This window comes from Purpureocillium takamizusanense, chromosome 3 (assembly GCF_022605165.1).
Source record: "Purpureocillium takamizusanense chromosome 3, complete sequence".
Taxonomy (NCBI): Eukaryota; Fungi; Ascomycota; class Sordariomycetes; order Hypocreales; family Ophiocordycipitaceae; genus Purpureocillium; species Purpureocillium takamizusanense.
Window position 1 is genome coordinate 767,720 of NC_063070.1, and position 21,649 is coordinate 789,368.

General features: G+C 60.3%; 9 protein-coding genes and 1 non-coding gene across 10 annotated transcripts; 4 read left to right on the top strand and 6 right to left on the bottom strand.

Moving 5' to 3' along the window:
• Positions 1–1,161: 1,161 nt before the first annotated feature.
• Positions 1,162–1,650, bottom strand: JDV02_003751 (uncharacterized protein; the record flags this gene model as incomplete). Its single annotated transcript, XM_047984915.1, has 3 exons — positions 1,162–1,331; positions 1,432–1,566; positions 1,635–1,650. 3 exons carry the CDS (start codon positions 1,648–1,650, stop codon positions 1,162–1,164), a joined length of 321 nt encoding a protein of 106 aa, XP_047840890.1.
• Positions 1,651–3,171: 1,521 nt separating this feature from the next.
• On the top strand, positions 3,172–4,652 carry JDV02_003752 (uncharacterized protein). Its single transcript, XM_047984916.1, has 3 exons — positions 3,172–3,275; positions 3,348–4,123; positions 4,201–4,652. Exons 1-3 carry the CDS (start codon positions 3,232–3,234, stop codon positions 4,458–4,460), a joined length of 1,080 nt encoding a protein of 359 aa, XP_047840891.1. The 5' UTR covers positions 3,172–3,231; the 3' UTR covers positions 4,461–4,652.
• On the bottom strand, positions 4,459–5,912 carry JDV02_003753 (uncharacterized protein). The gene has a single exon (XM_047984917.1). It carries the CDS (start codon positions 5,448–5,450, stop codon positions 4,623–4,625), a length of 828 nt encoding a protein of 275 aa, XP_047840892.1. The 5' UTR covers positions 5,451–5,912; the 3' UTR covers positions 4,459–4,622.
• A 508-nt stretch (positions 5,913–6,420) lies between these two features.
• Positions 6,421–7,732, top strand: JDV02_003754 (uncharacterized protein). The gene is made up of 2 exons (XM_047984918.1): positions 6,421–7,118; positions 7,275–7,732. Exons 1-2 carry the CDS (start codon positions 6,545–6,547, stop codon positions 7,655–7,657), a joined length of 957 nt encoding a protein of 318 aa, XP_047840893.1. The 5' UTR covers positions 6,421–6,544; the 3' UTR covers positions 7,658–7,732.
• A 1,683-nt stretch (positions 7,733–9,415) lies between these two features.
• Positions 9,416–10,633, top strand: JDV02_003755 (uncharacterized protein; the record flags this gene model as incomplete). The annotated part of the gene is made up of 2 exons (XM_047984919.1): positions 9,416–10,371; positions 10,528–10,633. 2 exons carry the CDS (start codon positions 9,416–9,418, stop codon positions 10,631–10,633), a joined length of 1,062 nt encoding a protein of 353 aa, XP_047840894.1.
• A 665-nt stretch (positions 10,634–11,298) lies between these two features.
• Positions 11,299–11,370, bottom strand: JDV02_003756. Its single transcript has one exon. It is a non-coding gene; the product is annotated as a tRNA-Thr (tRNA).
• Positions 11,371–11,874: 504 nt separating this feature from the next.
• On the bottom strand, positions 11,875–12,690 carry JDV02_003757 (uncharacterized protein; the record flags this gene model as incomplete). The annotated part of the gene is made up of 1 exon (XM_047984920.1): positions 11,875–12,690. The coding sequence occupies one exon, from the start codon at positions 12,688–12,690 to the stop codon at positions 11,875–11,877; it is 816 nt and encodes a 271-aa protein (XP_047840895.1).
• A 290-nt stretch (positions 12,691–12,980) lies between these two features.
• On the bottom strand, positions 12,981–13,469 carry JDV02_003758 (uncharacterized protein; the record flags this gene model as incomplete). Its single annotated transcript, XM_047984921.1, has 1 exon — positions 12,981–13,469. The coding sequence occupies one exon, from the start codon at positions 13,467–13,469 to the stop codon at positions 12,981–12,983; it is 489 nt and encodes a 162-aa protein (XP_047840896.1).
• Positions 13,470–13,637: 168 nt separating this feature from the next.
• On the top strand, positions 13,638–16,396 carry JDV02_003759 (uncharacterized protein). The gene is made up of 3 exons (XM_047984922.1): positions 13,638–14,333; positions 14,399–14,446; positions 14,518–16,396. Exons 1-3 carry the CDS (start codon positions 13,688–13,690, stop codon positions 16,044–16,046), a joined length of 2,223 nt encoding a protein of 740 aa, XP_047840897.1. The 5' UTR covers positions 13,638–13,687; the 3' UTR covers positions 16,047–16,396.
• Positions 16,397–16,420: 24 nt separating this feature from the next.
• Positions 16,421–19,053, bottom strand: GCD6 (translation initiation factor eIF-2B epsilon subunit, GEF). Its single transcript, XM_047984923.1, has 3 exons — positions 18,806–19,053; positions 18,683–18,739; positions 16,421–18,611 (listed from the first exon to the last, which is right to left on the bottom strand). Exons 1-3 carry the CDS (start codon positions 18,905–18,907, stop codon positions 16,515–16,517), a joined length of 2,256 nt encoding a protein of 751 aa, XP_047840898.1. The 5' UTR covers positions 18,908–19,053; the 3' UTR covers positions 16,421–16,514.
• Between the last annotated feature and the right edge of the window lie 2,596 nt (positions 19,054–21,649).

The window sequence follows — 21,649 nt, forward strand, 5'->3', positions numbered from 1 at the left end:
TTATCTCTAATCTCTATCTGTCTAGGGTCCACACCGCGAGAACGTCTGCGGGCTTGTTCTGGACTTTTGTCGCGTCGAATCCATCAGGTGCTGCTAGGCGGGGGTTGATGGTGGACGCTGGCTGGTGAGGGTCGACGTCGGGAAGAAGTGCCTTATATTATTACGACGAGTCGACAGCCAGCTTCGAAGCGAAAGCGGTGGACGGGCGCGTTTACGAGGTCAAAGAAAGGATCTCCGCAGGATGAGGATGGGGGTATCTGATGGAAGGAACGGCTAGAGTTGTGGTTGTAAGCGCTCTAATTTTATGGCACGCAACATGAGCACGGCGAGACTAGATATAAGAGCACACAAGAGATCAGACACCAGATCGGTGCTCGGGCGCTTGGGAGCTCAGCTCCATGTCCTCGCTGCTGTACTCAACTTGACAAGACAACTGCCACTCCAGTCTATGCAGCCCCCCTCCCAGTACAAAATATACACTCGCCAGTCGATTCGCGTCATCACGGTCAACGTCAGGTCCAGACTTCGCACGGGCACCTAAGGTCGCTCTACAGGACCAGCAGCACAACCTTCAAAGGTGGCAGTGCACGCCAGCGTGGACGGACTTTGACCCTTTGGGAGCTTGCTTGCTTTCCCCTTGCCTATTTACCGCACGCACACCCCTCCCCTCGGGGGGCGGGGATCGGCTACACGGCAACAGCTGCCAGGAACTGGGTCCATCTCTGACACACTAAATCGGCATCCAACTTCCGGGCTCAGCCAACGACCGGTCGTCGTCTCTCTCTGTCGTGATGTGGTCGTGAAAAGCTGCCCCTCCATTCTCTCCATTTCTCGTGCTTCCAGCGCTGGGTGTCACCCTCAGCTGCCAGCAACAGGATAGGGGGGGGGAGGGGGGGTCGATCTTGTGGTGGACCGGGGACTGACGCACGCAATGGAGCAGCAGCGCCTTGTCGAGAGACGCAGAAACGCGTGTGCGAGTGCAGGGGATGATGTCTGGTGGCTTGCAGACACCGGACCGCATTCACACATGACGCACGCCTCATCAGCGTCGCGACGCGACGCAACAGTGACGGACAAGACGGGAGTCGTCAATTTTGCCCTTCTATGAAGCTTTTCTAGCGATCCTAGCATCGGGAGAGTCCTCATTCACGCCCCATTCCTTCACCAACGACCCTCCTGGGACAGCTGCTCTTCGGCCTGCCGCTGGGCGTGGCGCTTGGCCTCCTCGCGGTCAATGAAGTCGAGGCCCTTGGTCTCGACCTCACGATCGACAAAGGCGCCGATGACGCCCGCGAGGATCTCCTTGGCCGTGGCGTGCTCGTCGGGGTGGCCTGGTCGAAAGAAGTCTTCTCGTCAGCAACCAGTAGCTTTCTTTGAGGTGTTGTTCGGGGGCATGGATGCTGGACACCGGGCTTGAAAAGGAGGACTGACCGTTGCGAGCGACGTGATCTTCGTATGCCTTGGCCGCCTCAAAGGCAGCGGCGCCGCCGATGAGTTCGTGCGACCACTTGGCCTCGTGGGGTCGGTTGACGACCTGGTCGTAGGCCTGCGCCTGATCGGAGTCGTCTGGGGTTCCCGTGTCAGTCCGTCAGTCCGTCAGGTCTTGGGAGGGTAGGGTTGGCAGCTTGGCGTACTGTCGAACCAGCCCATTGCGATGTGTGTCAGAAGGTGGATATATTCGAGTCGATGAAGGGGTCTGGCTGACCTCAACTCTGGGGAGGGGGGCTCCAAGATATATATACGCGTCAGTTCATATGAGCACGCCCAGGAAATAGGCCTGCCAGGGGAGGGGAGGCTGCAGCAGAAGCCAGACATCCCCTCTCTCACGTATCGTATTGCCGCAGGCGAGGCCAATGAGACGGCGCGCCCGGTGCCTGGGTTGGGCGTTCCATGGGTCAAGGAATCACCGCAAGTCCATCGCGTCACAGTAGTCAAGCGAGGAGTACCTGAGGGCCAGAGGAGGACCTAAAGGCAAGCCTCGGCAGCTCTGGCCGAAGCTTCATGCGAATTCAGGGTCCCAACCTCTAACTTGCAGGAGTTGGGGTGTCCGGTGTGATACGTCGACCCCTCAACCCGGCGCTGATTCCCACCCCTTCCTCGACGCTCTCAATGGAGAGAGTAGCTGAAGCACCATGGGTGCATTTGGTCGTCTTGCTGCCCTCTATTGTATAGTATGAGCGTGGCCATGACTCGAGACTGGGGGGCTGAAGCTCTGGGGCTGGTCCCGCAGTTGATTCGAGGAGTCCCGTCAGACCTCATCGACTGAACTGCGCAATGCCCTTGAGTTGCATCTGCCCTTGCCGAAGGCGTAATGTGCTGCTGCTGAGCGGCTAAGGGAATCTCGGGTACTCCCGCGTGGGCATGCCGCGGGGGCTAGGGGTTCGGGCGGCATTCATCCTTTTTTTTTGTCGCCCGCCTCCGTCGCGAGTGGCGTGCGGTCTACGATATGAGACCAGAGCCTGCGATGCCATTCCTGGAAAGCGGGCGTGCGTCGGGGCAGTCGGACTACATTGTTCGCCGTCGGCGCCAGTTGTTGGATGTTGTCATTGTAGATGGGGAAGTGCATTTGTCTTTTTGTCTTCAGCAAAGACTGACCCCAGCTTTACTGGCCATTCAATTAACTTACCGATGGGGGCACTTACGGGTGGAAAAGGCATCTGCGTGCCGTGCTTCCGTACTTGGGACCAGACAGTTGTGTGCAAAAAGACGTGAGCTTGCTAATGGCTCAGCTCCCCCAGCAGTTGAGCGACGTCTCTAACAATTAACCACAAACATTACCGACGCGATGTAAGCCACTCATTAGTTGGTGCTCTCGTGAGGCAGCTTTTGATCGGTCACCGGCTGGGAGGTCAATCGTCATTGTGCTCCGAGACTCTGGCAGGCGAGTTCTGCAGACTCTCTCCTTCCCTTGCGCATCGTCTTGACGTAGTACACACCAACATATTCCACAGGCAGCAGCAAGCAAGCACGCACGCACACGCTCAAATGCCCGTTGACAGGACAGGCACCCATTTCATCTAAAAAGCCCCCACTCTTTTGGGGGCGCGCGCGCGGCTGGAGAGACGCGAGAATAAGACTCTTTACAGGGGTGTCCAAACTCTGCGCTGTGCTCGATCAGTGCTTGAGGCTCAACTTGCTCCGAATTGTTCCTGAAGGCGACATTTTGATTCGAAAAAAACTGATTTACTGCTGTCAGCCTTTTTCGTGTATTCATTCGTCTTTTCGTTCGCAATGAAGCCGCAAGGAGCCGGCGCGGCGGCGACGCTGCCTCCGTCGTGAGTTTTGTCCTGCAAGCTGCCGAGCATCATGATGGTAACTGCTGATCGACGTTTCTTACCTCGCTCAAGGCCGTATGCGAGCCGCGTGATCAGCCTTGCTTTCGATGGCACGACGTTGAGGATTCATGAGCAATTTCTAGCAAAAGAGCCGTGGCTCGTGAAGAAATTGACAGACGAGGACCAACAACAAGCGTCCCGCTCCCGCAAGTCCCCCGAGCTGAACCTCAAGCACATTTCCCACCACGTCGGCCATGTGCTCGTGCACTACCTCGTCACGGGGAGCTACGACTGCCTCAAGGCCGAGGGCGTGTCGCCGGACGAGTCCACGGCCCAGGACTTCACCACGGCTCTGCGCGTCTACGCCGTCTGCCGGCAGCACGACATGAAGTCGCTGCGAGACCTCGCCAAGAACGAGATCAAGTGGCTGGGCGGCAAGATCACCATCCCGCGCATGGTCGATGCCATAGAGGAGGGGTACCCGGCCGTGCCCCCCGAGGACGAGTGGTTCCCCGAGTACCTGCGCTCGCAGATGGAGGCGTTCCACGACGGCCTGACCATGGCCGGCGCGGCGGATGCCCTCGAGGAGATCGGGCAGCCTCTCACGGTGAGCAAGATGCTGCTGAGCAGCATCGCGGAGAACTTTGTGTACTGCAACCAAGCCAAGGGCGCGTCGCCCCCCATCCAGGAGAGGACGACGCGGGAATGGGCGGACGAGGTGAATCTCGCCTCGGACCTCGCCGTCCAGCAATCTGACGCTTCGACGTACAAGAAGCAGCCGCGCAAGGCATCATCACCAGGGCCTACCACGGGATCTGCGGTGGCTGCGACGCCGGCCTCTGAAAGTGGTGAGTACCTAGCAAGCACCTGACACGCTGCCCGCCTGCGTGTAGAGGGTCCCCTTTGTTGACTTGACGGACTGCAGTGCCGCCGGAAGACAACGACACGACTCTTGCCCCGGCTGTTTCGGACATGCACATTTCTGACTTGTCCGCTTCGCGTTGGGCGACTCCTCCTCCTGTTGCTTATGTAGACGGAGGAGGCGATCCTGCTAAAATAGGCCCGTCAAAGAAATCAGGCAAGAGAAAGCAACGAGCGAAGAAGAAGAAGGCGACGGCGAAGTTGCGCAACGAGGAGAACGCAGGCGCCACCTTGAACGAAGCCGGGCCAGCGATTGACGGTTGACCTTTTTAGTTGATGCAAAACAAAATCATGGGGTCGAGGCACATATGCGTCGGATTGTTCGAGAGCGCATGAAAGTTGGGGAATATGCCTTTTTCAGAGTTTCATGGCACGGCGAAAGAAGCGTTTTGTTGTTTTCTGCGCTATATGTACAGTATAGCCTCGTCACAAATGCCACCCAAACAGCAACCAGCATCGTCTCTTGAAAAGCAGCCCTTTTGTCATCACCTTCCAGAGCGACAGGAAGCAAGCGACGGCGCCGGCCAGAAACGGGATGAGCTGGGCAACGCTGTCGATCCTGTCGGCACCGACGGCGCCGACCCTGTTTTGCGTAATCAGGTACTCAACGACGGTGATGGACAGCGCGATGAGTCCCATGGAAGCTGCCACGAGCGACAACTCCACCTGCGGATACCACTTGCCCTGGCGCGCGAAGCCCTGCCGGAAGCCGCTACGGAACCGGCGTCTAGCGGCGTGTATGCTAAAGGCCGCGAGGCCGAGGCACCCGACGAGCCCCATGACGGAGAGGGCCTTGCCGAGCGAGCGGAACCACCCGGTCACGGACGAGGGCCCGAAGAAGGCGACGGACCGGCCGGCGCAGCTCTCCATGGCGTCGACGCCGACGAACCAGAACCAGACGCCGTACGCCGAAAAGGCCGTGTAGAAGAGGGTGCGCAGGATGCCGGACGCGTGGCCGAAGTGGCTGATGCCGTCGCCGGTGACGCTCGACAGGGAGCCGCACAGCAGGAACTGGGTGATGACGGACCCGGCGGCGACGGGGGAGGCTGTGACGGGGCGGGAGGACTCGGTGCAGAGGCCGAGAAAGATGGAGGCCTGGACGATGAGGTTGAGGAGGCGAAAGGCGGCCTCGTTGTCGGGGTCGAGGACGGTGGTGATGAGCGTGGCGATCCATTGCCCGTAGACGCCGAGCCGCACGCCGAGGCCGTATAAGTCGGTGTTGCCGTCGAAGGCGCACTCGGGAGGGACGACCATGCTGATTGCTGAACAGCGGCTTGATTTGATTTTGGCGGATGGCGGGGGAAACAGAAAAGAGGACGGAGACGTGATGAAGCGGAGGAGCGTATAGTATACTACGCGTATGATTTCTCCGTCCCTGTTTTGAGAGGTCGTTTCAACGTCGGTTGCGGCCCGGTGTGTGTCACGACGCTGGGCCGCTTCACTACAGGTCAACAACGGGTGGGCGTTTTAGCACCAGGAGAAGGGTAAATAATAAGGTTCCGGGCGGGAATGGGGAAGGCTGCGGGAGCGCCCGTCTGGAGCCGATCGTGGCGCAGGGCGCGCGCAACTCAACAGGAGCCTCCCTCGCAGGCCGCTCTCACCGTGTTTTGCGTGCAGACTGCAGAGCATCCATCCATGGATGGGCGCGCGATGCGCGACAATAGTCGCTGTTCTGCAACACCATCGCGGAACCAACTGGAGGTGAGAGGGCAAGGTCCATGGCAGCCCAGACCACAACCCGGAACCAAACTATCGATTGAGTGCTAGACAGTGGTGAGAGCCTCTGACGATCCCCTGCTGTCCGGTTGCCCGGGCTGGGCTGAGCCGCACATCAGCTTTCAGCTCCGGGAGGGGGGGGGGAGGGGGGCGCCATCCAATGGCTGCTTTTCTTCAGAACCGCTGGCTGGCTCCCCGGGCGGCTGTGCCATGGCCCCCTGGAGCTTTTTCCTTTGGCGAGGCGACTACCACAGCCACGATGGTGGTCACTGGTGTATGTGATGATATCGGGGCGGATTCGGCCTTCCCGCCGGCACTCGGGCCATCGACAAGAGCCGCGGCGGCGGTGCGGGCCGGATCGTTCAAAACCACTATGGCAGCCCAGATTCGGACTTTATGTTCTATCGTATGATAACCAGCGGCGGCAGGCATTTGCTGTGTGTACGTCCGCTGTGCACCGCCGCAAAAGAGGCCTGTCCTGTCCACAAGAGGGCACGCCTCGCTCTCACTCTCCGCTCCCTCCCCGTCCCTGAGTTCGTGGGACCACACTTTCTTTCAAGACGAGATCCAGCACCCGGTCCGCCATTCTCCAACCCACGACAGGAACAAAGACGCACTCCTGGGCCGCCATCATGTTCAACGAGACGGTCGCCAACCTCACGTGCCCCGTCGAGGGCAACGCGGACCTCTACGGGCTGGGCATCCGGATCGGCATCTACATCCAGATGCTGACGGTGCAGCTGTCGGGCGTGCTCAGCGACATGTACCCCTCGGTCGAGGACCACATCGGCCAGGGCACCATTGTCTTTGTCATGTCGGCGGCCATTGTGCTGGTGCGGCTGCTCAACGCGACCGTCAGCGGGCAGCACGACGCGAACAACAACAACCTCTTGGACCGGCCGCTGCAGCCCGTCGAGGTGTTCCCCGTGCTGACGCTGCTGCTGCTCCAGATGCAGGTCTGCAGGGTGTCGCCGGCCAAGAGCAAGACGGTCATGCTCATCTGGATGGCCGAGCTCGTCGGCCTGACGGTGCTGTTCGGCTGGTTCTGGTGGCACGGCATGGACCTCCTCCCGCGGTCGTGCCCGGACGACAAGGCCTTCTTCTTCGCCAAGGTGAGCATCTGGAACTGGTTCCGCACCTTTAACAAGGTGGGTTCGGTGCTCGCGGCCGTGGGCACGGGGATTACCATTGTCATGTACGGCGGAGGTGAGTCCTACTTACTCCTGCGGTTACTGTACTTGTTCTTCTTCTTCTTCCACCCTCTGTGGGCGAGTCATTCGGGCGGCGCATGAACCTCGTCGAGACCTTGCATCGATGCACGGGCAGCTGACCCGAGCCGGCGTCTTGGTCCGCCCCTCTCAGTCGTGATTGTCAGCGTATGCCGATCCGTCTTTCTGTTCTTCTTCGCGCGGCGGCAGCAGCAGCAGGGAAACGGGCCGTCGTCTTCGTCATCGCCGTCGGAGAAGACGGACGACGACAACAGCAACGGGCAACGAGACGCGTGGAACCCGCAGACGGCCTCGCTCGACGTCTTCGTCAACGTCAGCGCCATCGTCTACGTCGAGGTGTCGCTCCGGTGGAACGACATCCAGGGCGTGCACTCGCTCAACAGCCCCGGCCAGTTCATGCCCTTTGTCATCGCCCTGGGCCAGCTCTTGAGCGTCTTCTTCACGGCCTCCAAGGCCGTCATGCAGAAGGCCGCCGACGAGGACGACAACGCCTTTGACCGGGAAGACGGTGCGTAACAATACCCATCTTATTTGCTACTAGCAGCGGCCTCATCGGGGATAATGATGCTGTCCCCCCGCCTTCCCCTCCCCCCCCCCCCCCCCCCTCTCTTCCGCCCCGTCCTCCCCCCACAGCACAGGCCGCCCGCCGCCCTCCGCCCATCCGTCCAACACGAGGCTTAATTAATGACCGGAGCATTGCCGCTCGAATTAGACTCGCAGTTGGAGTGTCGCCACAGTTGCAGTTTCCGTACCGGCCCGACGACCGACGCGGAGGCCATGGTCCTTGCAGACCGATGAGTCGGCGGCCGCCAGGAATCGGTTTTGGTATCTCGCCGAGACAAACATCAGGTCCTGGCGTCTGGCTTTTTTCCCTTTTTTTTTTTCGAACCGTCTCAAGACGATTGTTTGCCCGTCCAACAACAGAAGGATGGCGGCGAACGGGCCTAGGTTTGAGAGAAGGGGTCTGGAACACGGATGATGACTGACAGCAAGAATGCGGGGGGGACGAAGCGCCTTCCTCGCTCTCTCTCTCTCTCGCGGTCTCGCCCTCTCTGTCTCTCTTTGACTTTGCGTCCGCTTGGGGTTGCCTCGCGCATTGTGGACCCCCTGAGTGCGCATGCATGGGCCGCTCTCACGCGTTGAGGACAGCAACGGGTACGAAGTAGAAGCTGGAATCCTGGATCTGGATCCATTTTTCACCAACACCGCGCCGCGTATAAAATAAACCTGGGCAATTGCACGGCATCAGCGAGAGTTTCGCCAGGTCTCACATAACGAGCACGAACGGGTGGATAACCCGGCACTTCATCATGCACGGGCCGCGTCCAGTCCCGGCCCAAACGTGTGTTGCCCCCGCAGATCTGCGTTGGCTTAGTGCCGATACACCACCGCCGGCTTTTACTCTTTTTCTCTCCCTCTCTCTCTCTATCTCTCACACACACACTCTCTCTCTGCGCCCTCCCTTACAGCTATGACTCGGTACGACGTACGTACAATGCGTCTAGAGCGACCGCCAATCTGTCTGACGGGCTGGCTGGCTTCTTCTTCGCATTCGCCCGCTTACAGCCCGCCCCCGTCCATGTGACGAGGCACACCACCACCACCACCACCACAACATGCATCCCCCCGCTCCGGCTCGACTTGTCAGTCTGAGCGTACCCGCTCCTGCTCATCGAGGCCGTTTTGCCGGCCTCAGATAGGCGCGGTAGCGCGGGCGGTCGTGTCGTATAGTCTTACACGCGTGCCAGTCGCCGGCCTTTGTTCAACCATGGAAAAGTCGAGGCGCGGCCGAGGCGTCGGAGAAAGGAAACGAGCATCTCGGCGCCCTCCCCTCCCCCGCCGGCGCCATGCTGTCTGGCGGTGTCCCCTGCGGAGTCGCTCGCATGAACGGAAGGCGAACTAGACCGTCATGTCTTGTGACGCATAACTCCGAGGGGGGAGGGCCATTCGCTTATTCTATTGTATTTTTATTTTCTTCTCCCTCCTTAGATGCCGACTAAGCGTGCGCCGGTGCATCATGGTGTACTGTATGCATGGACGGGTATCGTATTGTTACTGTCGTGGCATCTGAGCATCCGGTTCGCCGCCTCCATCTCGTATAAAGCGCACATAGAGCTGCAAGTCGGGCCCCCGTCGTCGAGCTAGACACGGGCCGCAGCACTGCTCATACAGCTTATAACGGGAGAACGCCCTGCTGCACCTTTGTGAAGGCTTCGTCTGGGCTGCTCTGTCGGTTTGCATCGTCTCCTTCTTCGCGACAGAAAGCCACACGCAATGGTTCTCGCATCGTTGGCGCTGCTGCTTGCCCCGGCGGCGGCCTTGGCCGCTTCCATCCCGTTGCAGAGGACAGCCGCCCTGCCGGCCTCCTTCGCAATTGAAAACCTGGTCACGTTCGGGGACAGCTACACCGACGAGGCCCGCCTCACGTACATGAAGGCAAACCACAAGCTGCCCCCCACCGACTCGATGCTGCCCGCGAGCGACCACACGTGGAGCGGCGGGTATGCCTGGGGCCGCCTCGTCGCCAACCGCACGGGGGCGAGATACTACGACTACGCCGTCGCGGGGGCCATGTGCGCCGACGCGCTCGTCCCGCGGCGGCTCAACGAGATCGACGCGCCGTTCCCCAGCGTCCGGGACTACGAGCTCTCCGCCTTCGACCAGGGCCTGCAGTACGACAAGCTGTACCCGGACCGGCGCGACGACAACACCGTCTACGCGCTGTGGATCGGGACCAACGACCTCGGCATCGACGGCTTCCTGGGCGACCGGGAGAACGCGGGGCAGACGCTCGACTCCTTCGTCGACTGCGTGTGGGACGTCTTCGACCGCATCTACGAGACGGGCGGCCGCCGCTTCGTCCTCATGACGGAGCTGCCCCTCGAGACGGCGCCCATGTACGCCAGGCCCGCGGGCTACGGCCACGGCAACGACCGCTACTGGGCCGACCCGTCGGCCTACGACGTCAAGGCGTACCTCGACAGGCTGGCCGGCTCCATCAAGCACGTCAACGAGGCGTTCAGGTCCGGCGCCGACAAGTACCAGCACAACAACGACGGCGGCCGCTGGCAGGACGCGACGCTGTCCATCTTCAACGTGCACCAGCTGTGGCTCGACGTCCGCGCGGATCCAGACAAGTACCTGGACGCGCCGGCGGACATTGACGGCGCGTATCGCAACTGCGTAAACGACTGCGTATACTCGCAGAACCCACGGACCAGCTTTATGTGGTACGTAAACGATACCTCGCCCCCCTGCTGGTTGCATCTCGTTCTTTTTCTCTTTTGCTTTCTCTCTCTCCCTCTCTCTCTCTCTAGTTTTCGTGTGTAGATATGTGTTTGTAGACCCCGAACAGAGCAGAGCGGCTGATAAAGACATGTACGCAGGTATGACGAGCTGCACCCGTCGCAAAGAATGGAGGAGATTTTCGCATCCAATTTTATTGACGTCGTGCAAGGCAAGTCCAAGTACGGGACGGACTATTGCACATAATCATCGTGACATCTTTGCGCAATGTCTGGTCCGAGTCATACTATGCTGCCGCACACGCAAATATAAAATGTACATAGTGCCTGTCGCTGGATATGGACTTTTGACGGTGGAACAGGTCTGAGCCCTGCAGGGATTGGAAACATGAAATGAATAAAAAACATGGTGACCAAAGGGTCGGTACAAAGTACGGTGCCATCCTGCGTCAATCAGGGGACTCGTCCATCTGCGTTGCAACGACAAGGGCAGAGTGATCGTCTCAAACATTTTCACCGGGCTGCCCGAACAGGCAACCGGACGACCCGGCCGCGTGCGCGATTCCGGACCCTTAGTCAGCGCCCGAGCCCGGCGGCGGCCCGGGCCGGCAGCGTCCTGTGCTCCGCCCCCCGAGGCCCGGTCCGAAAGAATGTGTGAAGTCGCTTCAAGGGAATGCCCCAACGCCCCGCTAGCAAGATACTGTCGCCTCTGCTTGGTTTCCCACGTTCTAGCACTATCTGTGCCATTGTCCAGGCCCGCGTTTCCTCGCGGTTATTAGGTAGGGTATCAACAAAATTACTCGAATAATCCCCACTGCGGCTTCTCATTCCCACCCACGACGGCCCTCCCCACTGCAACATCGCCATGAACGGCAAAAAGAAGAAAATCATGGCGATGATCTGAGACCACAATGCCTTCTACAGGAGTCGAACCTATGACCTTGTCATTACTAGTGACACGCTCTACCACTGAGCCAAGAAGGCATCTCGTGCGATTGTTGAGGTGGGACGCGATCAAATGTGGGATATGAGGCCGAAGCTGTGGGAATGGAGCCCTAGCGGGGCGGTCGTGAACAGACCCCGGTCTGCGGCTGCTCGCTTGGGGTTTTGAACTTAGCCAGTCGTACGCAGTCGAGACTAATAAGAAGCAAGCGCTGCTCATGAGGTTAGGTAGGAACCTCGGTTCATTAGGACTGATATTTTTACTCTTTAGGAAAGGATGCCCCCATAACGGCCTTCTTTTAGAGATGGTTGGAACAGTCTCGCCAAGTATCGCAACGAGTATCGCGGGCCGGCAGGCCAGAAGGGGCGCGTTGACACATACATATGCGCGAGGAACAATGAAAGCGTCGCTTTACCACGGGGTGAGCTGGGCCCTTGACCACTTTGACCAGACGGGGCCGGAAACAACATGAAGTGTGCCACGGCTGCGTAGTTTTGTGGGCACCACAGCGACTGTAGATATGGGAGAGAGCCTGAGGCCGCTACTCATGATTGTACATTCAACTCTTTGGGAAAATACTTCATGTACCGAAACACGTAGTGCCCCCATTTCGCGTCGGGCCCCTCGCCGGGCGGCGGCACGGGCGCGTACTCGTCCAAGTCCACGTCGAGGGACCGGATCACGCGGAAGCCCGACTTCTCGTACATTTTCCACGCCGGCTCCGACGAATGCACCCAAGCGAAGACGCCCTTTTGGTCGCAGAAGGCGGTGCCCCAGCCCAGGAGGGCCGAGCCGACGCCGCGGCCCTGGTAGCCGGGCGACACCGACAGGCCGACGACGAAGGTGCAGCGCGTGCCTTCGGGCATGACCTCCTCCATCCAGGCGTCCATGTCGGCGCTCGTGAGAGCCTCGAGCCGCTTGATGGGGTCCGTCTCGGGCTGTGCCGCCTTGCCCTCTTGCTGCGGCGGCGGCTGCTGCTGGCCGTCGTCGTTGTCGTTGTCGTTATCGCCGCTTTTGGCTGCCGGTGCGGGAGCGCTGGCTTGCGGCGGCGGCTGCGGCGGCTGCGATCGGCGGCCCTCGACGACGGGCATTTCGTCCGGTAGGAAGCCGCGGAACCCCCAGGTGCAGTAGCCCATGATGTCGCCCGTGTCCTCGTCGATGACCTTGAGGACGACGATGCGCGGGTTCTTGAGCAGGCCGGGCAGGCTCTCGAGGGTGTACTCGTTCATGTCAAAGGGCTCCTTGCCGAGCGCCTTCATCTCGGTCTGCCGGTCCGTCTCGAAGGCATCGGCGCACAGCCGGGCCACGGCGGGCACGTCGTCGAGGACGAGGGCCTGGATTCTGTGGCGCGGCTTTGCCATGGCGCTGCTGCGATTCCAGTGCGTGTCTGGCGCCAGCGGGGCGTGTCGTAGATACCTGGGATGTGGTTTGGAGGAGCGCCTCTTGTTTGAATGAAGGGCAATTTCAATCGCCTTTATAGGGACCGTCGGCGTACTGAGTCACCCGGCAGCGCTGACTGACGCCGGACTGCGCGCTAGATACTTCGTGGGAGGTGGGAGCGTTGTGCCATCTCGACGGCGCGTGGGCGGGCAGGCGGATGAACAAACTTAACGTGCAGTCTACTTCGCAGCACTTCAAGGTAGGCCCCAAGCTAAGGGTTTCGACTTGCCTTTCGCAACAAGTCAAGCACCGTCGCCGCATACGCGCCGGCCCCGTCTTCGGCGACGTCGCGCACCACAACCGTCTTGTCCCTGCATTTGGCCCCCTGGACCAGGAGCAGTCGCGTCTTGGGCAGACGGATGGCGTCGCCGAGCAGCCGCACGACGGCCTCGTTGGCGGCGCCATCTCGGGCCGGGGCGGCGACGCAGAGCTCAATGCGGTCGCCGGTGACGGACGAGATGCCCTCGCGCTGCCTGCTGGTCCCGGGCTTGACGCGCAGCTGCAGGTACAGAGAGCCGATGCGGGGGATCGACTTGTTGTTGCCGGCGCTGGCGACGAAGCGCACGGCGGCAGCAGCGCCAGAGGAGGCGGAGGAGGATGCCATTTGTTTGCTGGTCTCCTTGCGGGCAAGAATAACGTCGATCGGAGAAGGCGCAGACACAAGCGAGCCGTTGTGGCGCTCACATGCGAGCGAGGGCATGCAATAGTCTCAAACCTAGGCACGGCCGCGGTCGTAGTATGTATGTCAGTTGCTGCTGTTGGACGCAAATGGTGGAGGCGGCGGCGGCGGTGGTGGTTCAAAGCCCACCGAAGTTCGTACTATTTAAGCTGAAGCGACGCCTCCATCGAGAGGCAACCTGACGTGACACCTGGACTGCCCTCAGAAGCGGGGAGCTCCATGGACGGGAGTCGCGCGCCATGGGCTTCCTCGTCTCCGGTGTCCCTCGTCGCGGGCTTGACGTCGCGTGTGCTCTCCGCCTCACCTTTGCCAACTATTCCGCCCGGCAGCATCCAAGAAGAGCATCGGCAGCAGCTCCTCGAGCGGTTGAGCGGGTCAGGTTCTGTTCAACAGCCGTCGAGCCCCCCAGTGCTGCCGTTCAGGCCCTGCTGGAGCTGGAGCCTTGCGGGCGCGACCTGCCGCTGCCCCGCCACCCCCGGCGCCTGCGACTAGCCCCAGTGCTGCCCCTAAAAAACACATCGCGCCTAGAGGTACCAGCAGCGCCAGCAGCTAGAGCCCCTCCTGCCGCCAACGGTGCTGGCACCCGCCACTATTGGCTCCAACACAATCCTTGCAGCCGCCCAAGCTCAAACTTCATCCGCCGCCCTACTGCGACGTCGACATTGACATCGACATCATCGCCGTCGCCGCTCCGACCTTCTCAAACCCGCACCGCGCCGCCGCTGCAGTCTCCCACCTGCATGCTCGCTACCCGACGCCTCCGCTCCCCCCTCTCCCCGAGCGCCATGGCATCGGCGTACAGCGCGTACCATGGCGCCGCCAACGCCTCCCAGTTCACCATCACGGCCTTGGGCCGCTGGTCCAGCATCTCCAAGCAGCTGCCGCGTGAGTGCAATCGTGCCACACCCCGCTGCTGTGGCACAGCGCTTACCCGACGCGATGATAAACAGCGGTGGACAAGATCAAGGCTCTGCACGTCTACGACTTTGACAACACCTGTGCGTTCCTCCTTGCCCTGTCCCCTGTGCAAGATTGTCCGGACAAAGCTGACGCAACGTCTGCTCTTTAGTGTTCAAGACGCCGCTGCCAAACCCTGCCATCTGGAACGGCCAGACCCTAGGGACCCTCGCGAGCCAGGACGTCTTCGTCAACGGCGGATGGTGGCACGACAACAAAATCCTCGCCGCCACTGGCCAAGGCCTCGAGATAGAAGAGCCGCGCGCGTGGCAAGGATGGTGGAACGAAACCGTTGTGGACCTGGTCAGGCTCACCATAAAGCAGCCCGATGCGCTGTGCGTCTTGCTGACGGGCCGCTCCGAGAGCGGCTTCGCCGAGCTCGTCAAGAGAATGGTGGCGGCCAAGGGCCTCGACTTCGACATCGTCGGCCTGAAGCCGCAGGTCAGCCCCACGAACCAAAAGTTCCAGAGCACCATGCATTTCAAGCAGCTGTTTCTGAATGCGCTCATGGAGACGTACAAGCACGCGAGCGTCATCAAGGTCTACGAGGACCGCCCAAAGCACACAAAAGGCTTCCGCGAGTTCTTCGCCGAGTTCAACAGGCGCCAGGGCTATTCACGCACCCGTGGCGAGATCGATTCCGAGGTCATTCAGGTCGCTGACCAGTCGACGACGTTGGACCCCGTCATCGAGGTGGCCGAAGTGCAAAACATGATCAATCTCCACAACCAAGCGCTGGCCAAGAAGCCCAATGACTTGCGACACAAGCGCTTGCGCATCAAAAAGACTGTCTTCTTCACGAGCTACATGATCAACCCTGAAGATGCCAAGAAACTTGAGGATGTCGTTCAGTACCCTCCCGGCGTTCAGGACCTGAGGCATCTCGGGAACAGCATTCTCATCTGCCCGCGTCCGTGTCCGGCGAGTATCCTCGAGAAAGTCGGTGGCATGGGCAGCAAGATGTTGTGGGAGGTGACGGGGACTGCGTGTCTCGACAACAGTCTCTGGGCCGCCCGGGTTCGCCCGGTCCCAGCCACCGCTGTCTACCACACTGACAACCCCGTGCCGCTCGTTGTCCTGGCACTCCGAAAGGGCGCGAGACCGATGGATGCCGGCCGAATCACCAAGTGGGACCCGATTCCGGCCAACAGCTCCTTCGTCTTCGAGAGTACTGTTGGGGAGAAGATTATCCTCCGGGTCGAACGTGACGATCCCAAGGAGGATGAGTACGAGAGTCTGTTTGCCAACAAGGCCCCGAAGCGCAAGCATGCCGGCGACGACGACTGGGCTCCGCGCCACACGCACGGCCAATACGGCGGCCGCAACGAGTCCAGAGGCTATCACACGGGTCGGGGAGGCGGCCGCGGCAGAGGCGGTGCCCCTAACCGCGGCAATCGAAACAACCCTAGAGGGGGCGGCAGAGGTGGACGTGGTCGAGGCGGCTTCCACAACTACCGGTCGCTCGACGACGTCGAACCCAAGAACGATCAAGGCGGCTACGGTCCTCAGGTTGATTATGACGATGCCTACCCACCGCTGAGCAACGTTCCGACGGGTCCGCGCGGCTACGTCGCCGCGCAGCAGGCTGCCGCCTCGGGCGGACAGGCCGGAAATGCCGCCGATCTGCAGAATTACTACTAGGAAGAGTGATTCTTGGTCGACGCTGCAGGCTCTGACGCCGTTTACTGATGTACAGCAAATGCAAATGCTTGAGGGGAGCGTATGGCGCTATGGAGTTGGGAAAGGGGGGAGGGGGCTGCTCTTTTTTTTTTCGGGCTGCTCCAGTGTATGGGTTTGAACAATTTGGGGGGCTGCAATCGAACATGCGTGGTGCCTTTGAAAGGCGGATGTAGTGACCTTGCACGGCAGGGACAGCAAAGGACGCGGACAAGGCGCATCCCGGCAGGGATAATGAGTGCATTCATTGGGGCAGCCCAGGGCGGCAAATACGTCTGTGTAGATACCATACAAAGTACCAACGTAAACTGCATCACATTGTTGCGTCTCGGCACGGTCAAGTTTGACCTTTATTTGTTTTGCATTGTTGTCGTCCAGCTTGCTGCTTGCTGGACCATTATGTGTCTACGTACGCTCGAGGTCGACTGCTACTTACTCGTTGTCGCTCTCCTCCTCCTCGTCGCTGTCGTCCTCGTCCTCTTCCTCGGCGTTCTCCAGCCACTCGACCAGCACCTTGCACTTGTCCTTGAGCGCGGCCATGCCCTCGCCGTCGACGGCCCGCTCGTCCTCCCACCAGCCGAGGATGCCCTCCTCCTCGAGGATGTCGAGCGAGTAGAGCTGCTGGAGGAGCGCCGCGAGGAGCGTGCCCGTCCTGCTGATGCTGCTGCTGCTGCTGCTGCTGCTTCCCTGATCCGCACTGCTGCCACCACTCTTGACGTTGTAGCTCTGCAGGGCGCGCTGGAGGGCGAGAGCAAACTCTACTTGCTCGAACTCGCCGCCGCCACCGACGCCGACCTCGGCGACGAACTTTGCGGCGCCGGGGCGGGCGGTGAGGGCGCGCTCGGCAGCCTTGCTGGGCTCGAGGCCGCCGTGCTCCGGGGCGAGCAGCTCGGCGGCGCGGCGGGCAAACGCCGTGGCGACGGCCTTGCGCATCATGGCGTCGGAGGCGTCGTTGGCGAGGCGCAGGCCCATGAACTCGAGCTTGGCCGAGTCAAAGTCGCCCGAGTCGGCGCGCAGCGCGTCGACGAGCCCGTGCACGGCGTCGGCGTGGAACGAGAGCCTCCCGCCTGAGTCGTCCGAGGCAAACGACGACAGGCGCGAGCGCGACGACCCGGCGGCGGCGGAGGCGCCCAGGAAGTTGGGGTCGTCCTCGTCATCGGTGAGCACGGCCGACGACAGCGTCGAGATGGAGGATGTGGAGAGGTTGAACTCGGCGAGCGAGTAGATCAGAGACTTTTGAAGGCGAGCTGGGTCCTCCTCGTCCAGGTCGTCGTCTTCTGGGTCGAAGAAGGGGGCGGCGTTGGTGTCCGGGCCGAGGAGATTCGTGTCCTTTGCGACGGCCGCCCCATCGGCAGTGATTGTGGAAAGCACGGCAGTCTTGTCGAGTGAGGTGCCGTCGCTTATCCGCACCCTGTGGGAGATGAGGGATCCGCTGGGGATGTTGCACTTCTTGCCGATGGACACGGAGTCTGCCAGGATGGACGATGATATCCTGGCGCCGTCCTCGATTATGGCATTGTCCCAGATGTACGAGTTCTTGATCACCACGTCCGCGCCAATCTTGCAGCCCTTGCCAATGACGCTATGTGAGATACTGCTCCCGGATCCAATGGTCGTGTCCCGTCCAATGATGGTGTCGGTCAGGCGGGTGTCGTGCGCGTGCGACACGCTCTCCTCCATCACGAGGCCATTGGCGTGTCGCTGGTAGGTCTGCCTGGGCACCAGATTGTCTTCCGGGATAAACGGAGCCGCCCACCGGCCGAGAACGTCGCGGCTGATGGCGTCGTACTGCTGGAGGTTGCTGGCCCGGGCCGCGTAGCCGTCCTCCAGGATCTCGGCGTAGATCATCTTGCCGTTCAGCTCCCAGTCTTTCAGAACTCCGTGCAGGAAGTTTCTTCGCGGCAGCTCGTAATCAAAGCTTTCGGACCACAAGGCCAGCACCTCGGGCGTGCAGATGTCGACCTGCGCGTCGATCAGATCTGACCGCACCTCGAACTCGGTGGACAGCTCGTCGGCGATTGCGGGGTCCAGGGCCAGGTAATGGTCGCTCTGTAGTGGGTTCATCTCGTCGTAATGCAACAGCCGCTGCGTCTTGGTGTCGACGACGAAGATTGGCGTGATGCCGTTGGTCTTGGTCCGGTGTTCGCCGGGGCCGCCGCTGCGGAGGACCGTCGTCATGATGTTGGCGGCGCTGGCCTCCCTCCGCTTTCGGTGCGCCGCGAGGGCACGATCCAGAATGATGTTTGACACGAGGTCTCCATGCACAAGGATAAAGTCGCCGTCTACAAGGGAACGCTTGTCCATGTCGCGCAGGACGTCGCCGACGGACCGCGCATCGGACACCCTAACGAACTGCACGACCGAAAAGGGACACGATCGCGAGGACGGCGACCAGCGAGACCGGTTGATGTAATCTTCGACCTGATCCGTGTGGGCACCGCAGTAGATGTACACCTCGTCAACGCCATTCATGGCCAGAAACTCGAGCGTGTAATCGATGAGGGGCGTGTTGGCGAGGGGCAGAAGACACTGCGGAATCGGGGCGAGTCAGCAAAACAGGGTCGAAGCGGCGTGGAGGCATGAGACGAGCGATTGCATACTCTTGGCTTCTCGACGGTAAAGGGCTTGAATCGATCTTGGAACGAGTCGGCGAGGACCTGTCGCGCGCGCGGTCAGCAAGGTGAAGGCCGAGCTTGGTGACGATGCCCCGCCATGACACCTACCACAGCCTGCAGAACCTCCTCGGTCTTGCTCTCGCCGCCGCCAACCTTGGTGGGTTTCCTGCCCTTGGACGAGCCAGCGCTGTTCTTCCCCTTGTGCGACATTTCGTCAGGCGCGGGAAGAACGGTGCGTCGAGGTGCTTTGTTGGTGCAAAAAGGGCAGATAGAGGTGGGACACGGGCCCTGAGCCCGAAAGCTAAAGGTGACTCAAGTCTAAATTTCTCACCGAGGCTCACCGATCGGTGTCTCGCCCGTCGAGTGGTATTTGGCTACCCTATACTTCGTACCCTCCCGCTCTTCGATGACGACGACGGATACGACATTGAATAGAGGTATGCACCTGGTCACATTGCAAAGCCAGACGGGCCAATGAAGCTTTTGAACCAAGTCCCGCTCGGTCACGTCCGCACCCTTTAAGTGCGATATTCCATGCGGAGTCATGCGGTCCCGAACTTGCATCAATAAATGACCCTCCTTCAGAAGTGGCCGGCCAAAAGCAAGTGGCTATTTGGAGTTGATGCAGGCTACACATAGCCCGGGACGGAAACGACCATCTGGGCATTGAATAGCTTGCGTGGATTTTCTACAAAACCAGATAGTTTCAAGGGCTGCAGACACGATCCGGGTATTTGGTTGGCTCGGCGCCCAGTTCGCTTGGGCTGCGAGCGACTAAAGTATTGCATTGCTGACGATCCATGAACCTCCATTGGTAATAATCATTGGCTAGCAAGTTTATGCTGTACGAATGTACGAAAGAAGCGCAGATCATCTAGCGTCCGGCTGCCGCGGTAAAATGAGGATCGATGGCGACGGCTGCCAAGCCCAAGCCCGTTCGAGCAGGCCATCAAGCGCCTGTTAACTCGTTGAGGGAGTTTGTTCCCGGAGAATCTTGACAGCCTCCAGACGCTTTCAGACGGTTTGGTCCCTTTTGTTGTTAAAATTAGAAAACTGGACGTAGGCGGACTGGGCTTTCGAAAACATCGGACTGGCGTGCGTGTTTTCTGGGGCGTCCATGTTTCGGCTCGAGCGCATTCCGTCCGGGACGTCGCTGAAGAAGTAGTCGTATAGTGCAGCGCGGCATGCACAGTGTCTAGTTGATTGTTCCGAAGAGGATGGCGACCGCTTGAAAGCCTGTCGCTTCATCACCATATCAACACACGTAAAGCGGCGTGGAGTCGTGGGATGTCCGTGTCCATTTATCCATGGGTCGGCCCTTTGCAAATTTCAGAGGGTTCCTCTGAGCCGCGTGGCTAGCTGTGCCAAGAAGAAAAGAGCGACAGCGTTTAATATCATATGTGGTGGAAGCACATAAGTATGTATGCCACGACAGGGCCACTGCCATCTCCCGTGAGGCTGAGAGACACTCCGTCTTTCTGACAGCCAGCGGTGGCTTGGCCCTTAGTATCTCTTTCAGCGACCCCCTTTACGGTTAGATCCGTTGGCTCACTTGCGCAGGCGACCGCCATGGAGCGCTTGAGTGCCATGCATTCCTCCCTGTCTTTTCTCAGTCGTCTTACCACTCACCTGCAGAGGTCTCACTCGCCACGTTCCTCACGAGAATCGTCGTCCGATTCGCGGCCCCCATCCGTGTGGCATGGCGTCCTTGCAGATGCCACAAACACCTGCAATCCGGGCTCGACAAATGAGAGGCACTCAGACCTAATGCGTGCCACTGTCCACGCTCTGGTGCTGCTGTTGGTGGCAGGGTGTATCAGCCTCGCCAAGGGTCTGGTCGGCAGTTGGCATGCCCCGACCAGATCCAGGCAGGTGTGCCTCTGCCAAAGGTATGGGACTTCATCCATGGGCGGATGATGCAGAAGTCTTGGCTTGACAGGACTGCTCGGTCCGGTCCCGCAACTCGGCTGCACACGGGGACCAACACGCCTTGCTCCTCCCTGAGCATCGTTGCGAGACCGAGAAACCGGATTGCGTAGAGTGAAAGGCACCTGCCCTATCAAGGGTGCGGAATGTGGCATGCGATCCGATGAGTTCCGAAAAGCCCCCTGAGCGCCCAGCGGGCCGTGGCTTGGAGCCGTGAAAACTTTCCCGCCCTTTCTCTTAGATTTGACCTGGACCAAGTCGAAGATCGCCGCGTGGGCATCTCATCGGGAACAGAGGAAGATCTGGGGATTCCGCCGACGATGCTGCCAGCACTTGACAATTGCTCTTGTCGATGCCTTCCCAACGGACTATCGTTATTAGCGGTTTGGGATGCAGCCTATCCGCCGTCCGAGCGACCTGGGCTGCGACTGCTCAGCTGGACAGGATCCCGCGACAAGGGTCATTGGTCGCTTCGAAGAAGCAATGCCCGCCCACGCAAATCGAGGCCACCCGTCGCGCACCAAAGGAGGCCGTCTCCATATAGACGGACGGCACATCCGGCGTCGAGGCAGGGGCATCGGCTGCAGTAGGGCACCATCGGAGGCGGGCGTCGGATGACATTGGCTCAGGTGGCGCCCAGCTGCGGCTTCGTTGGATGGGGGCCGGTCTCTCTTGGACGCGATTTCTTGCACGCCATTCGACGCCCCGTGGGACGACGACCAGAACAACGGGAGGTGGGCAGGCGGCCGAGGCGCGATGGAGCGTCCTGGCCGCTCATCAACGGCGACAAAGAAGGTTGCGTCCACATCAGATCCGATGTATGCAGGAAGCCGTCCATCGGTTCGTGGGGCGCCGCGGTTGGCGTGTTGGAGGGCCGGGCCAGAACCCCGCGCATCGCAACTCGTTCGAGCTTATTATGGTCCTTTTACAGCGGGGGTACGTACCTCGATGGAGGTACCAGCGCGACGGCCAAGAATCTCAGGGCGGATCAGCGTGCGTTTGTGCGTGAGAGTGCTAATAAGTGAG

Bases quoted from the DNA above. Each gene is read 5' to 3' on its own strand.
- JDV02_003753 (XM_047984917.1), bottom strand. From the start codon at position 5,450: ATGGTCGTCCCTCCCGAGTGCGCCTTCGACGGCAACACCGACTTATAC.
- JDV02_003752 (XM_047984916.1), top strand. From the start codon at position 3,232: ATGAAGCCGCAAGGAGCCGGCGCGGCGGCGACGCTGCCTCCGTC. The intron at 3,276-3,347 runs GTGAGTTTTGTC...ACCTCGCTCAAG, and splicing joins GCGGCGACGCTGCCTCCGTC to GCCGTATGCGAGCCGCGTGA. The intron at 4,124-4,200 runs GTGAGTACCTAG...GACGGACTGCAG, and splicing joins GACGCCGGCCTCTGAAAGTG to TGCCGCCGGAAGACAACGAC.
- JDV02_003754 (XM_047984918.1), top strand. From the start codon at position 6,545: ATGTTCAACGAGACGGTCGCCAACCTCACGTGCCCCGTCGAGGGCAAC. The intron at 7,119-7,274 runs GTGAGTCCTACT...CGCCCCTCTCAG, and splicing joins CATTGTCATGTACGGCGGAG to TCGTGATTGTCAGCGTATGC.
- GCD6 (XM_047984923.1), bottom strand. From the start codon at position 18,907: ATGTCGCACAAGGGGAAGAACAGCGCTGGCTCGTCCAAGGGCAGGAAA. The intron at 18,740-18,805 runs GTAGGTGTCATG...CGCGCGCGACAG, and splicing joins AGGAGGTTCTGCAGGCTGTG to GTCCTCGCCGACTCGTTCCA. The intron at 18,612-18,682 runs GTATGCAATCGC...CCGATTCCGCAG, and splicing joins TTACCGTCGAGAAGCCAAGA to TGTCTTCTGCCCCTCGCCAA.
- JDV02_003759 (XM_047984922.1), top strand. From the start codon at position 13,688: ATGGGCTTCCTCGTCTCCGGTGTCCCTCGTCGCGGGCTTGACGTCGCG. The intron at 14,334-14,398 runs GTGAGTGCAATC...GATGATAAACAG, and splicing joins CATCTCCAAGCAGCTGCCGC to CGGTGGACAAGATCAAGGCT. The intron at 14,447-14,517 runs GTGCGTTCCTCC...TCTGCTCTTTAG, and splicing joins CTACGACTTTGACAACACCT to TGTTCAAGACGCCGCTGCCA.